Source organism: Hemitrygon akajei, chromosome 26 (assembly GCF_048418815.1).
Source record: "Hemitrygon akajei chromosome 26, sHemAka1.3, whole genome shotgun sequence".
In the NCBI taxonomy this organism is placed as follows: domain Eukaryota; kingdom Metazoa; phylum Chordata; class Chondrichthyes; order Myliobatiformes; family Dasyatidae; genus Hemitrygon; species Hemitrygon akajei.
Genome location: NC_133149.1, coordinates 31,802,007 through 31,818,193, shown reverse-complemented (window position 1 = coordinate 31,818,193; position 16,187 = coordinate 31,802,007). Strand labels below are relative to the sequence as shown.

The 16,187-nt window shown below is 42.9% G+C and overlaps 1 protein-coding gene across 1 annotated transcript in view; it reads left to right on the top strand.

The window, feature by feature from the left end:
• The window catches only part of LOC140716830 (protein Aster-B-like), a 440,998-nt gene that overhangs the window by 95,698 nt on the left and 329,113 nt on the right, over nt 1–16,187 (top strand). Inside the window, exon 5 of the mRNA XM_073029779.1 lies at nt 6,549–6,626. Coding sequence (XP_072885880.1) covers nt 6,549–6,626 — 78 coding nt within the window. The remainder of the gene's footprint in view (nt 1–6,548; nt 6,627–16,187) is intronic.

Genomic DNA, 16,187 nt, shown 5'->3' with positions numbered 1-16,187 from the left:
GTGGCGTGACATTTGCTGTCTTCCAATCTGTCGGGACCTGCCCAGGGTCTAGAGAATTTTGGTAAATGATTACCAATGCATCTACTATAACCTCCGCCAATGCCCTCAGCACCCTGGGATGCATCCCATTAGAACCAGGGGACTTATCTGCCATCAGGCCCTCCAGTTTGCTCATCACTATCTCTTTAGTGACAGTGATTTTATCGAGGTCCTCACCTCCCATTTCATTCATACACATCATTCTTTTGCATATTAGATGTGTCCTCCACCGTGAAGACCGACACAAAATAGTCGTTCAATGCCTCAGCCATTTTCTTATCACCCAGTAACAATTTCCCCTTCTTGTCTTTCAAGGGACCTATGTTGACTTTAGTCACCTCCTTCTGCTTTACATATTATCTTCCCTTTCCTTACTTCTTGTTTAGTTGTTCTTTCTTTTTAAAGTTTTCCCAGTCCTTCAGTGTCCCACTACTCTTTGCAACTTTGTACACAAGCTTTTAATTTGATACTATCTTTTATTTCCTTAGATCTAATTATTTCATCCCCCATCTGTATGCGAATTTCAATCATACTATGATCACTCTTTCCAAGAGGATCCCTGACTACAAGATTGTTAATCTTACCTGTCAAATTGCACAGGACTAAATCTAAGATAGCATTTTCCCTTGTAGGTTCACTAACATGCTGCTCAAGAAAGCCATCACGGATGCGTTCTATGAAGTCCTCCTCAAGACTTCCTTGACCATCCTGATTCACCCACTCTATGTGAGGCTTTTTCCCAGGGCTGAAATGGTTGCCCCAAGAGGACACAGGTTTAAGGTGCTGGGGAGTAGGTACAAAGGAGATGCCAGGGGTAAGTTTTTTACTCAGGGAGTGGTGAGTGCATGGAATGGGCTGCCGGCAACGGTGGTGAAGGCAGATATGATAGGGTCTTTTAAGAGGCTTTTAGATAGGTACATGGAGCTTAGTAAAATAGAGGGCTATAGGTAAGCCTAGTAATCTCTGAGGTAGAGACATGTTCGGCATAACTTTGTGGGCCGAAGGGCCTGTATTGTGCTGTAGGTTTTCTATGTTTCTATGTAGAAGTTAAAATCCCTCATGACAACTGCTGTTCCGTTCTTACAAGTCTCAGTTATTTCTTGGTTAATCACCTCTACCACTGCAATAATTTTATTAGGTGGTCTATAGACAACTCCCACCAGTGATTTTTTTCCCTTTACTATTCTTAACCTCTACCCAGATGGACTCAATATTCTGCTCTGTAGATCTTATATCGTCTCTCACAATCACCCTGATCTCATCCTTAATTAACAGCGCCATCCCACATCCTTTGCCTTCCTGCCTATCTTTCCGTATTACTTGATACCCTTGGATATTTAATTATCTGTTTATCTTGCCTCAATCATCTTAACCTGTACATCTGATTCCTAGAACTTCCTAGAGTAAGACATCTACAGCTGCCAACTTGTGCAGCGACTGTGCTGTAACAGGTACTTCCTAAGTAAAAACAAGTATTGTAGATGTGAATTTGAATTAAAACACCAAGATTCTGAACAAGGATCGTTGCCCTGAAACATTAGCTGTGCTTCTCCCTCTGCAGATGTTGCTTAACATGCTGAGTATTTACAGTGTTTCATGTTTTTATTTTGTGCTTGCAAAGCTTGTGAGAAGAGAACTGTGGTAAAATAATTTGATAACCTGTAATGCACACTGGCTACAAAATGACCCCACTCACATGTTCACAAAGGGAAATCCAACAGCTTTATTTTTACTCATAAAGAACCCGCAAACATCAATTTAAATAGTGACTATTTTACTTTGGGTGAGTGATAACTGTTGGCTAGTTCATTATGGAAAAACTCTGTTCTTTGCTGTAAGTTTCCAAATGAACAGGCCTCTGTTTAATATTTCATCTGGAAATTGACACTGAACCTAAGAGAGATAAACAATAGAAAATAGGTTGGATTAATGATTCTCAATGAGGAAAGTTTCTTGATTATAATAAAAGGAGGACATTTTGGAAATTTGGATGTGAAAGATGGAATGGATCTGTGTAACATTGTAGTGGCAGCAATGAAGTTGTCAGATCTTGCAAGAAGTAAGGTAGGAGGAACTTGAATGAACTTTTTTCCTGAGCTCTTTTGCAACTATTCGCTAGGTGAAAGATTTTGTCTCAAAAGTCTTTACAAACTATAGTAGTGCATTTATAAATGAATGCCACGTGTGCCAGCATTACAGGTAGTGACTGATTGGTATGCAGTTTAGATATCAATCCATTTGTCATCTCTCATTATCTGTTAAATTGTCTACCACAATTTAGTGAAACAGATGGAAATATCGCAGGGGAATTGGTTTTGATACTGTCAGAAATGTCAAAGTTTGTTGGCTAGACTCATTGTTTCAGTTAGTTGTATTGCTTGAGTCATGCCATTTATCACACCAATCTAGAAAGTTCCCTGAGGCTTGCTACATGCAGATATGAACAACTTCATTAACTGCATGAAAACATTCAGCCCAGACTGGGTACCTGGCCAAATACTAAAGACCTGTGCTGATCAACTGGCTGTTCACTGATATTTTTAACCTCTCGCTTCAGCAATCTGAGGTACCCACCTGCTTCAACCAGGATTCAATTATATCAGTGCCTAAGCAAAATGTGGTAACCTACCTCACTGACTATCGTCCAGTAGAAATTACATCCTCCATGATGAAGTGTTTTGAGAGGTTGGTGATTTTGACTCCTGTCTGAGAAGCAAGGTGGATTCACTCCAGTATGCCTACTGTCACAACAGGTTCACAGCAGATGCCATTTCATTGGCTCTTCACTCAACCCTGAAACATCTGGACAGCGAGGAAGCATACAACAGGATGCTGTTTATCGACTGCTGCTTGGCACTCAATACTATCGTCCCCATCAATAAGCTTCAAGTCCTAGGTTTCAATACCTCCTTGTGCAACTGGATCCTAAATTTCCTCACTTGCAGACCCCAATCAGTTTGGATTGGCAATAACATCTCCTCCACAATCTCCATCAACACAGGTGCACCACAAGGCTGTGTGCTTAGCCCCCTGCTCTACTCACTTTATACTTATCACTGTGAGGCTAAGCACAGATCCAGTGCCATATTCAAGTTTGCTGATGACACCACTGTCGTAGGCTGAATTTTTAAAAAAGTGACAAATTAGCATATAGGAAGGCGATAAAAAATCTGGCTAAGTGGTGCCACAACAACAACAAAGCACTCAATGTCACCAAGACCAAGGAGCTCATTATATTGACTTTAGGAGAAGGAAACCGGAAGTCCATGGGCCAGTCCTTCGAGGTGCAGTGAGTCCTGCCTGACCTGCTGAGTTCATCCAGCTTGTTTGTACGTGTTGATACAGACTCAGGAAAGCAGCATTCATCATCAAGGACCCCCACCGCTCAGGCCATGCTCTCTTCTTGCTGCTGCCATCAGGAAGAAGTTGGAGGAGCCTCAGGACCCACATAACCAGGTTTAGGAACAATTATTACCCCTCAAACATCAGGCCCTTGAACCAGTAGGGATAACTTCACTGAAATGTTCCCACAACCTATGGATCCACTTTCAAGAATGCTTCATCTCATGTTCTCGATATTTATTGTATATTTATTATCATTAATATTATTTTCTCTTTTTTATTTGCACATTGGTTTGGTTATCCATCCTGTTGGGTGCAGTCTTTCATTAATTCTATTGTATTTCTTGGATTTACTGTGTATGCACGCAGGAAAATGCATCTCAGGACTCACTGCACCTCAGGTATATGGTGACGTGTATTTACTTTGATAATAAATTTACTTTGAACTTTTTTGAACTAACCACAACGGCTTCCATCACTTTGCACAGAGTTGAGAATAGAATAATGAAGCATGCATGTATAGTAGTGACTCAACAAGCCTTCTCTGACAGCACTTCAAGCTCATGACTTAGATCATACTGAGGGAAAGGGCAGGAGATAACAGGTAATGATGCTATTCTTTAAGTTCCCTGTCAAATTACTCACCATTCTGGTTTTTACATATACTGTATCTGTACTTTCTTCAAAGCTGCATCAAACTCTGGAACTGCTTATCATGCAGAACTGTGGGAGTACCTTCGTCATATGGTATACAGTTTTCTAAAAAGCATTTGCTGCCAACAAAAATGGTTAAAGTTTGGAAAGTTTAGAATAAAAGGATGGTTGTTAAAGTTGTTGAGTATAATTAAAATGCATTGAATTATTTGGATCTGAAATGTGGTGTTGATCACTGAGATACTGATCACTGAAATAAATATTATTATGTTGTTACAAAGCCAGATTCTTGTACAAAGGAGAATATAATATTCAACAATTTATTTCTTCTTGTTCCGAATTGTGTTTGGGTAGAGTACAGAAAATGTGTTACTGGAGCAGAACTGGATTTGCTTCAAAGCAATAGCATTGCCATCAGTCATTGTTGGACTTGAAATCAAGTTTGATTCAGGCTCCTTGATTGAATCCTGTAGGTCCAACCTTATTTGACGGTTTTGAGTCAGGTGAACATTCAGAAAATTTGAGTATTTTATTTGGATTGCCCTAAGCTTATCAGCTTCATTGCTTTATCCAGGTCAGAATCATTGTATTTAGTTTCATTTTAATGAAGAATCAGTTTCAGATTGATTATCATCAGTTTGTGTTTTAACTTCATAGCAGGACAGATTTCTGAACCGAATTTATTTTCCTGTTTATCATATATGGATAACTGTTTTCTGGACAATGCTGCCATCTCGTGGCCATTCCCCATACGTGACTTTTTGTGCCATGAAATTTACATTGCGTTTACAGAGTGTGTAATGAAGCGAGATTTGCAGGCTAAATCATTAATCCAAAACTGTGCAAAGCTGAATAATGATTCAGATTGTTCATTCGGAGTGATGTTATTGCATATTTTAAGGCAAATGTCTAGGTAGGTTCAGATACTCAAGTTTCTAATTTTTTTCTATATCTGTCTTTTCAGTAGACATGACAGTAAAGCAAAAAGTGAATTGCATTTGTTTTTTTTAATCAAATAGACGCAATTTGAATTAAGGGACTCTGCCTTCTGAATTTAAAATCAAAATAAACTGTCACTAATAGAAATCAGAAATAAAACCAGAAAAATGTCTGAAACACTCAGTAGGTCAAGCGACATCTACAGAAGAAGAAACAGTCAACATTTCAGCATTACTGCTTGGCCTACTGAGTGTGTCCAGATTTTCTTTTTTTTTCCACAGACTGAATTTTTCCTCTGTTTAATTTGATGTGTATTGAATTAACTGTTCTGAAATGTGACAATTAAAACCCTGCGTTTTGATGAAGAGTTATTTTGGTGAAAACATTGACTCTGTTTCTCTTTCCCATGGACGCTGCCTGACCACGACATTTTCTGTTTCTTGCTTCTGCTTGTTAGTAATCTGACATACAGTTAGTGGTACAGAGTCATAGAACACTACAGCACAGAATCAGGCCCTTTGACCCATTTAATCTGTGCCGAAGATTAATCTGCCTAGTCCCTTGCGCTGGCAGTTTCTTCCACACTCTCACCACCCTCTGAGTCAAGTCAAGTTTATTGTCATTTTAACTATAGACACGTATATAATGTATATAGAAACGAGACAACATTTCTCCAAACCTGAGTGTAAAGAACAGTAGTACACATAGCACACAAGAACTTATGAATGTAAGGATAAAATCTACCGATGAATCACGCATAAATAATGAACTGAAGTGCATAAATTAAATACTGTGGTAAGGTACAGAATAGAAACTGTTTCCCATCCTGACTCTTTTTTTATGCATTGGAGTCTCCTGCCTGATGGTGTGAAGAAGTTCCCCCTCATGTTCCCCTTGAACATTTCACCTTTTGCTCTTAACCCATGACCTCTTGTTGTAGTTCATCCAACCTCAGTGGAAAAAGCCTGCTTGCAGTTACCCTATCTGTACCTCTCATAATTTTGTATATCTCTATCAAATCTCCCTTCACTCTTCTATGTTCTTGGGAATAAAGTCCTAACCTATTCAACCTTTCCTTGTATCTCAAAACTAGTTGTTGTTTAACTAGTTGTTTTCCCTCTTCACAGATGTTTTTACATCCCTTGGAGTGGAAATCAAATAGACAGGATTTTATTTTCATGTCCTTGACTTTGTTCTAATTTGACAACAAGGCTACTAGGCATTCTACATTAGGCTGTAAATCAGAGAAGTGGCTATGCCTAGTTTATCTAGCCAATCAGTGTTTTAAAAAAATCAAATAGAAATAGCTTGTGCTATGCATAGCATTTTGTAATTCCACGTCAGTTAACTAAGTGCTCTTGTTCTGGCAACCAATTTAATGTTTAAACATCAGGAAAGAAAATTACTGTTTATTTTGTTGAAGTGTGTTAAGCAGAAGATGACCGAGGGGGTAGGTCAGTAATTCCTGGTGCCACATATTCAGAGTTAAAATAATTTTAATTAAACAAGAGACATTAATACTAAGTCTTGCTGCTCCTACTATTTGTGATTCATCGTTCTTTTTCAATCTTCAGCAGCCAGCAAAGCAGTCAACAAAGCAGCCATGATGATGATTCTTCTCGGTTCCTGACTCCACACGTTCGAGAGGAAAGGTGAGCTTTGGCTCAAAAATCGTTCAAGCTTGGTTATTGTGAAATATGTGTATATGCTAGTAGGTCATTGACATCTGGACATTGTTGTAACTCAGAGAAATAATTTGTTTGGAAAGCAGAACAAATTCTAATGGTACAATTTATCATACAAAGGCAATGTTTGAATAGTGTGGATATTACTATCTACTATAAAGAGTCTTGGTAACTTAGGACTTGAATTTGTTAGAGTGTTAGTATATTGGGATGGTACATTCTTAAGAAAATATATTTCTTTATAATTGAGATTTAACTGAAATAGTAAATTAGTTCCTTATCTCTTAATTGGAGAAGCAGAATTTTTGATCACTATCGTATTTTCTTCCTATTCTCTTTCTAAATTGTCAAAAAATTAGGAGATGCAATATAAAGAAAGTACATAATGATAAGGTAAGGGTTAGACATGGAAGATAAACATAGTCTTCCCTCAGGATGAATACCTTTTAGTTGAAAAGGTTTGGAAGACTTGTCCCTGACTGACTGATGAGTAGGATTTTACAGTCTTATGAATTGTAACACTACAGATTCCATTGAAGGTTAAAAATATCCATCACTATCAAGGGTAACAAAAAGCTTTGGGCCTCAGATTCTGGTTACTGCAGAAGAGACATGTAGTTTCAGCAACTGACTTATGTGGGCAGATAGTGCTCTAAAACCACAGGTCATCTGACCCTGAGCTGGGCTATTTGTTCTAGTCTTATACTGGAACCCACCTTCCAGGACTTTAATGTGGTGAAAGGCACCGTAGGGCCCCTACATTGTGGGCAGCCTGTGTTGTCAAGATATCATTCTCAGATATCTTAAAGGAGGGGCTAGTTCAAAATGAAAAAAAAATCCTTCCTTACATTTAACACAGTAAAGTGCACAAACTAAATAATGAAAATCATTGAACCTAACTCTGAGGAATAGTGATTACTTTAATAAGTTTTACTATAATAACCTTTTGGCCCATTATAAGACCATAAGATATAGGCAGAAGTAGGCCATTCGGCCCATCGAGTCTGCTCCATCATTCAGTCATGGACTGATCCAATTCTTCCAGTCATCCCCACTCCCCTGCTTTCTCCCCATACCCTTTGATGCCCTGGCTAATCAAGAACCTATCTATCTCTGCCTTAAATGCACCCAATGACTTGGCCTCCACAACCGCTCGTGGCAACAAATTTCACAGATTAATCACCCTATGACTAAAGTAATTTTTCCGTATCTCTGTTCTAAATTAGCGTCCTTCAATTCTGAAGTCATGCCCTCTTGTCCTGGACTTCCCTACCGTGGGAAATAACTTTGCCATATCTAATCTGTTCAGGCCTTTTAACATTCAGAATGTTTCTATGAGATCCCCCCCCCTCTTTCTCCTGAACGCCTGAGAATACAGCCCAAGAGCTATGGTGCTCAACGTTAAACCTTTCATTCCTGGAATCATTCTTGTGAATCTTCTCTGAACCCTCTCCAATGTCAATATATCCTTTCTAAAATAAGGAGCCCAAAACTGCACACAATACTCCAGTGTGGTCTCACGAGTACCGTATAAAGCCTCAACATCACATCCCTGCACTTATATTCTATCCTTCAAGAAATGAATGTCAACAATGCATTTGCCTTCTTCACCACTGACTCAACCTGGAGGGTAACCTCGAGGGTATCCTGCACAAGGACTCCCAAGTCCCTTTGCATCTCTGCGTTTTGAATTCTCTCCCCATGTAAATAGTAGTCTGCCAGTTTATTTCTTCCACCAAAATGCATGACCATACACTTTCCAACATTGCATTTAATTTGCCACTTCTTTGCCCATTCTCCTAAACTATCTAAGTCTCTCTGCAGGCTCTCTGTTTCCTCAACACTACCCACTCCTCCACCTATCTTTGTATCATCGGCAAATTTAGCTGATTGATACATTTGCCGTAATACCGTAGTCCAAATCATTGACATACATCGTAAAAAACAGCGGCCCCAACACCGACCCCTGTGGAACTCCACTGGTAACTGGTAGCCAGCCAGAATAGGATCCCTTTATTCGCACTCTCTGTTTTCTGCTGATCAGCCAATGCTCCACCCATACTAGTAATGTCTCTGTAATTCCATGCGATCTTATCTTGCTAAGCAGCCTCATGTGCGGCACCTTGTCAAAGGCCTCCTGAAAATCCAAGTACACCACATCTACTGTATCTCCTTTGTCTACCCTGCTTGTAATTTCCTCAAAAAATTACAGTAGGTTTGTCAGGCAGGATTTTCCTTTCAGAGAACCATGTTGACTTTGGCCTATCTTGTCATGTGCCTCCAGGTACTCTGTAATCACATCCCCAACAATCGATTCCAACAACTTCCCAATCACTGATGTCGGGCTGACAGGTTTATAGTTTCCTTTTTGCTGCCTCCCACCTTTCTTAAATAGCGGAGTAACATTCGCAATTTTCCAGGCACGAGGTACAGTGCCAGAATCTATCAATTCTTGAAAGATCATTTTTAATGCCTCTGCAATCTCTCCAGCTACTTCCTTCAGGACCGGAGGGTACATTCCATCAGGTTCAGGAGATTTATCCACCTTCAGACCATTAATCTTCCTGAGCACCTTCTCAGTCGTAATTTTCACTGCACATACTTCACTTCCCTGACACTCTTGAATGTCCGGTATTCTGCAGATGTCTTCCACTGTGAAGACTGATGCAAAATACGCATTCAGTTCCTCTCTCATCTCTGCGTCTCTCATTATAATATCTCCAGTGTTATTTTCTTTTGGCCCTATATCTACTCTCAACTCTCTTTTACCCTTTATATACTTAAAAAAGCTTTTAATATCTTCTTTGATATTAGTCGCCAGCTTCCTTTCCGATTTCATCTTTTCCTTCCTAATAGCCTTCTTAGTTTCCTTCTGCAAGTTTTTATAAGCTTCCAATCCTCTATCTTCCCACTGGCTTTGGTTTCCTTGTATGCCCTCTCTTTTGCTTGTACTTTGGCTCTGACTTCACTCGTCAGCCATGATAGTGTCCTTCTTCCATTCGAAAATGTCTTCTTATTTGGAATATATTGCACTTCCCTCATTTTTTGCTAAACTCCAGCCATTGCTGCTCTGCTGTGCTTCCTGCTAGTGTCTCTTTCCAGTCAACTTCAGCCAGTTCCCCTCATGCCATTGTAATTTCCTTTATTCCACTGAAATACTGACACATTGTAATTTAGTTTCTGCTTCTCAAATTTCAAAGTGAACTTCATCATGCTGTGTTCACTGTTCCCTAAGAGTTCCTTAACCTTAAGCTGTCTTATCACCTCTGGATCATCGCACAACACCCAAGCCAGCATAGCTGATCCCCTAGTGGACTTAACAACACGCTGTTCTAAAAAGCTATCACTTAGACACTCTACAAATTCTTTCTCTTGAGGTCTAGTACTGGCCTGGTTTCCCAAACCACTTTCATGTTAAACTCCCCAACGATTATCATGATACTGCCCTTCTGACATGCCTTTTCTGTCTCCTGCTGTAATTTGTAATCCACATCCCGGCTGCTGTTTGGAGGCCTGTATACAACTGCCATTTGGGTCCTTTTACCCTTGCCATTTCTTAACTCAACCCATACAGACTCTACACCTTCCGATCCTATGTCATCTCTTTATAATGACTTAATATTATTTCTTGTACACAGGGTCACACCACACCCTCTGCCTACTAACCTATCTTTCCGATGCACCGCATATCTTTGGATGTCCAGTTCCCAATGGCAGCCGTCCTTTAGCCAAGTTTCAAAGATGACCACAACGTCATACTTGCCAATCTGTAGCTGAATTTCAAGATCGTCCATTTTATTTCTTATGCTGCATGCATTCAAATATAACATTTTCAGTCCACTATTTGTTGCTTTCTATTTTAACTGCACCACACCTCTATTGCTCTATTATATCCATGCCAACCTTTTTTCCATGTATTCTACTGATTCCGGTTGCCTGGGTTAGGACTAATTCTTTCTATGACTTCCCTATCAAATGTCTGTCAAAATGATTCTTAAGCATAGTAATTGTATCAGATTCCATCACCACCCCTGACAAAATGTTCTAGATACCAGCCAGTTTCAATGTAAAAATAATATTTTTTGCTAATACTGCTTCTTCTCACTTTAAACCATGACAACTTGTTATTGGTATTCTTATCATGTGGAAAAACATTTTGATTATCTATCCTATCTATTTCTCATGAAGTAAATATTATAAAAATCTGTGCTCTGTCTAGCAGCTGATGTCTCCTTTAATTGAATGGGGCTCAGCGGGTAGGTTTCCCAGTGTAAGAACTGGGAGACATAGAAAGATCATATACTGTTGTATTCTGATCGCTTTCAGTTTATATGCCAAAATGTTTCTGGAAACCAGAAATTTCATGGGGAAACAGTTGAATTCCAAACAAGTGAATGCACCATTGTTCTGAGAATTTATTCACCTGGGTTTGTATTTTGTTGCACGCCCTCTGTCAGTTTCTGGTACCTGTGTTTTACATCTTGTCCACTAAAAGGCAGTAAAATCAAAAGTATGAACATCAAGTGTTTTACCTTATAGTTCGGTTTTCATTAATGCTTCCATTGATGTTCCTCCAAAAACCTAAGAGACTCAATGTTTAAATATAAGAATGTAAAATTTACCAAAAAAATAGGATGTAACATTTCAGACAAATTGCTTGGCACAAAAAAAATTACAGAGTAAAGGTCAACTTTTTACCAGTTTTTCACCCTCCACCCACCCCCTTTTACCCCTCTCTCTCTCCCTGCTCTCTCTCCAACCCCCCTAACCCACTCTGCCTCCCTCTCCCTCCCCTCTCCCCTCTTTCTTTCTCACCCCCGCTCTCCCCCTCCCCCTCTTACCCCTTCTCCCCGCTTTCCACCTCACTCTCCCCCTCTGTCTCCCCCTGTCTTCCGCCCTCTCACTCTCTTCCCCCTCCCCCCTCTCCCCCACCCGCGCTGCACCCCCTTGCTCTCTTCCCCCTCCTCACTCTCTCTCCCCCTCCTCACTCTCTCTCCCCTCACACTCTCCCCCCTTGCTCTGTCCCCCCTCGCTTTTGCTCTCTTCCCCACCCCCTTCGCTCTCGCTCTCTCCCCACTCCCTTCATTCTCTGGTAACTGATTTGTCTTCAGAGCAGTCAGGTTACAGTAAACTTGCGGAATGGTGTCATCAGAAGCTCCCAATTGATCCACTGCTCGATCCTGCCCTTGTTTTCTGTCCACCTGCACCATGATGGCAACTGACACATGGCTTTCACCCCCGGGGCAGGAATGCTTTCCCACTCTTCGTCCCTGTCCAGCCCTTCATGTGCATGTCAGGACAAAGCATCAGCATCAATGTTGCTGCTTCCTGGCCAGTACTTCAGGCTGAAATCATAGGCAGACAATGCTGCCAACCACCGATGGCCTGTGGCATCCAATTTTGTCGAGGTCAGGATATAAGTTAGGGGATTGTTGTCCGTCCTCATCTCAAACTTGGCACCATAGGGGTAGTCAATTAGCTTATCCACCATAGCCCATTTCAATGCCAGAAACTCCAACTTGTCCGTGGGATAATTTTTCTAAGAGGGTGACAGACTCCAGCTGACAAACGCAACAGGTCTAAACCTGGTGCTCTGATCCTGATACAGGACACCCCCTAACCCCTCTCTGTTGGCATTCGTATGCAGTACATACAGCAATCAGGGGTCTGCAAAAGCCAGCACAGGTGCCTGGGTCAGCATCTCCTTCAGCAACTGTAAGGCCTCTTCACATTTCACATCCCACCTCGGTCCAAAAGGCTCCGAAGGGCTAAGATACTCTTTACCCTCCTCCCTTTCTTCCCCAAGGGAGGGTAACCACACAGAAGCTGTTTCAATGGTCGACTTACTTTCATGTAACCCTTCACGAACCTCCGATAGTAGCCATGGAACCCGAGGAACGAGCGCAAAGCGCTCACAGTCTGGGCCCTTGGCCGTCTCTATCTTAGACGGTTCAGTAGCTACTCCACACCATGAGACTATGTGTCCAATGTAGCTAACAGACATCTTGCAGAACTGGCGCTTGTCCAGGAAAAGTTTTAGCCCTTCAGCTTTCAGGTGGCCGAGCACCTTACGTAGCCTCATTTCGTGTTCTTCCAAGGTGGACCCAAACACTATGAGGTCAGCCAGATACACCAATACCTCAAGCAAGTTTATATCCTCCACCATTTTCTCCATGACCTGCTGGAAGGTTGCAGGGGCTCCCGATATGCCCTGGGGTATCGTTTCGAACTGGAAGAATCACAGTGGACATATAAGTACTGTCTTCTCTTTGTCAGCCTCACTCATGGGGATCTGGTAATATCCACTCCTCAAATCTAGCACACGGAACCACTTAGCACCACTCAGACAGGCTAGCACGTCTTTGATTCTTGGGACCGTATACTAGTCGGGGAGGATACGCCTGTTCAGAGTCCTGTAGTCCACACACATCCGTACCATCCCATTCTTCTTTCTGGCCACTACTATTGGGGGCTTTGGGACTCGGTGATGATCTGAGTTTCCTTCAACTTACACAAATGCTGGTGAGTGTCTTCCACCTCTGCAGGGGCCAGTCACAGCAACACCTCTCTGACGGGGTGTCCTTGGTCACCCGGATAGTGTGGCGAGTGCTCTTGGAACAACCTGCATCAAACTTGACAGTGGAAGAGACACCTTAGAGCTTCAACATCTTCTCTATCAACCTCCTCTTCCAAACCACAGGTACCAGGGAGTCCCCGAAGTTGCTCCACTTTACAGAGGTTTCTCCCTGGCTTGTTTCACTGGGCAGCTAGACATTACCATCACCGGGAACAGATGTGCCAGGGGCATCCCCTGCTTGAAAGTGACCTCCCTCTTCGCAGTGTTCCTGACATTCACTGCCATCCTGCTCGCCTGTACAACTGAGGGCTTCTGCGGTTCGGGCCTCACCAGTACCCCAGCAGGAAATCCCGATGACTCCTCGTTGTCTTCCAGAACCTCCAATAAGAGGGTCTTGCCCTAAGGCATTCCGGGAAATTTGGGTGTCCCCATCACTCTTGCTACTTCCTCGGGCTGTAACATGATTGGCTTTAACTGGGTGAACCACACAGTCCTTTGTCTGAATTCAGTATCCGGCCCAATGCAGCCACACACTTCTTCAAAAGCAGCCCGAAACACCAGGTGCATGGACAATGTTCCCTGAAAGCTCTCTCCAGCGTTCTCCTTGTAGGCCCCTATGAGCCTCCCCACAAGAGGAGTGTTGGTCCCCTCCAGAATTGAAACACCGCCATTCTCAATGGGGTCCGGACAAACCAGTACTAATGTATCAAGGACCTCAGCCACTCCCACATCGGCCTCCAAAAACTCCAGCTTCACTGACAGATAACCATCGTATGGATAATCACCAGCACTAGGACCCCAGATCTCCAGTGCACTGAATGGTGTCAATGGTAAATGCGTCAGATACCGGTTGTAAAACGAAAGGTACAGCAACGTGACCTGCAACCCGGTGTCGAATATTGCTTTAGCATAAATACCCTCTATCTGTAGTGATACACTGAAGCATGGCCCCACTAAGCCTTCAGGAATAGGGTCTTTCACTTTCGGGGGTTCCTTGGTATATTGCTGGGAGTATGTTCCCCCAGAGACACCAGGCTGTTCCCTCACTGCGTCACCTCTAATTTTCCTGATGTACCCCTCTGCTTAAGTACCTGGGGGATCACTCTCCGAGTGGCTTCCCGCCACTCACACTCCTGCCTGAAGTGTCCCTCCTCACCACAGTTATAACAGACGATACTGGCTGCTCCCCCTTTTCATGGAACCCCGGCCACCGGCAGCCCTCTGTGTAGTCTGTTCCCTTAGGGGGTCCGTCTCTCTGTCAGTCCCATCATACGGGGGGTGGGGGGGGGGCACACCTGCTGTTAACAACCGGGACATCTCAGTTCTCAACTTTGCCACAATTTCCTTTACCACTCCTCAGGTTGGGCTAGCCATGGTCACTTCACCACAAGGGGCTGTTACCGAGGACTGTACCCTGCTGACGGAGCCCTCCCGCGCCTCCGACGTGTTCTCCTTCTCCCGTACCTCTCTGATCAGCTCGACAAAAGAGGGAGGGAGACATGTCTTTCTTATGAGATAGTCGGAGATCCCAAGCGATCAGGTTTTGGGTCTGGGCGTCCTTTACTATTTGGTCTTAACTGATCCACCTCAACCACCTGAATGACCCCTCTGCACCGCAAGCAATTTAACTGCCTCTCTAGATGAAAAATGTAGGCAGAAAGCTTCTCCCCTTTCTCCTGATGCATGTTCTGAAGCCCTGAAATGAGCTCCATTGGGCTCCCTGTCATGCCAAATGCATTTCTCAGTGCTCCCATTTAATTGGCAGCATTGGCTAAGGGGCACCGGGACTTCACGGCTCTCACCACGTCAGCACCCCTCAAAGTCTCAACCAAACTCTGTCGCTTTACGTCATCAGAACACTGCCACTCATCTAACAACTGAGACGTCTGCTCCGGCCAAGTCTCATACTCCTCTTCCCCCTCGGGGTGGGCATTATTCCAGAGAATATCTTACCCTCTGGTGTGGACCGTCTGCCTGTGCACTGGGCCACTTATTCGCCAGAGTTAAGAGCTGATGCGAACTCAGAACTCTGACTCTTCACTGGGAGACGGGGACTAATTAGACTTTCCAAATCTGACCACTCCTCAGAAACAATAGAGCCCTGTCTTTGAAATCTCCGCCCCCAGCTATGGGAAACTCAACATGATTCGGCCCGCTCTTCTACATTGTCCTCCTCCCTGAAAGTATGGACAGTCCACGCGCCCCCTCCCCCCACCTGGGGCACCAAAAGGACTGGGCAGCTCCACTGCCATTACATCAGCGCTAGTCTGCAGTAAAATGAGGTACAATCGTAACTTTGCTGAACTTTAACAATACTTAACAGGTGAATTAACAATTCATCCAGAGTACAAATGTCTACCCCACTCAACATGCACACATTAGTTACTGGTTAACCCCGTGGAGGCACACCACTGCTCCACTCTGGCAGCATCCGTTCCAGCACAGACTTAAAACACCCAACCCACTGGTTCAATGCTCAGGGCAATCATACAGCATCCATCAAAATCAAGTCCCAGATGAGCCCCCACAATTGTAATCCTCAGGTTCGGCCAGCGGTGTCAGTCTAGGGGAAGATGGTCTCTGGCCCCGCCAAACTTGTGAAATCTTGTTTGTGTGGATTTTGTATGATGTATTTCCCTGTTACAAATCAGTATCACGAAATATCAGACAGTACACCATATGCAAATAAAGCTCAATCATTTAAGATTCTTAATTTAACTATAGGGTTAGTAAAGAAAACAAAAAGAAAAAGGGTCCAGTTTAATGAAACAGTCTAATGTGCACGTTGGAGCTCACAGTTTTCCATTCATTAGTTCCCCATCGATTTCCTTCAAGCGTTGTCGACTCCCGGACCTTCACTTCAAGTCCACTCTGTCCTGCGGTCTAACAGCTCTCTCCTCTCGCACCTTCTCTCTTCATCTCTCGTCAGTAAAAGACCGCGAATACCTCCT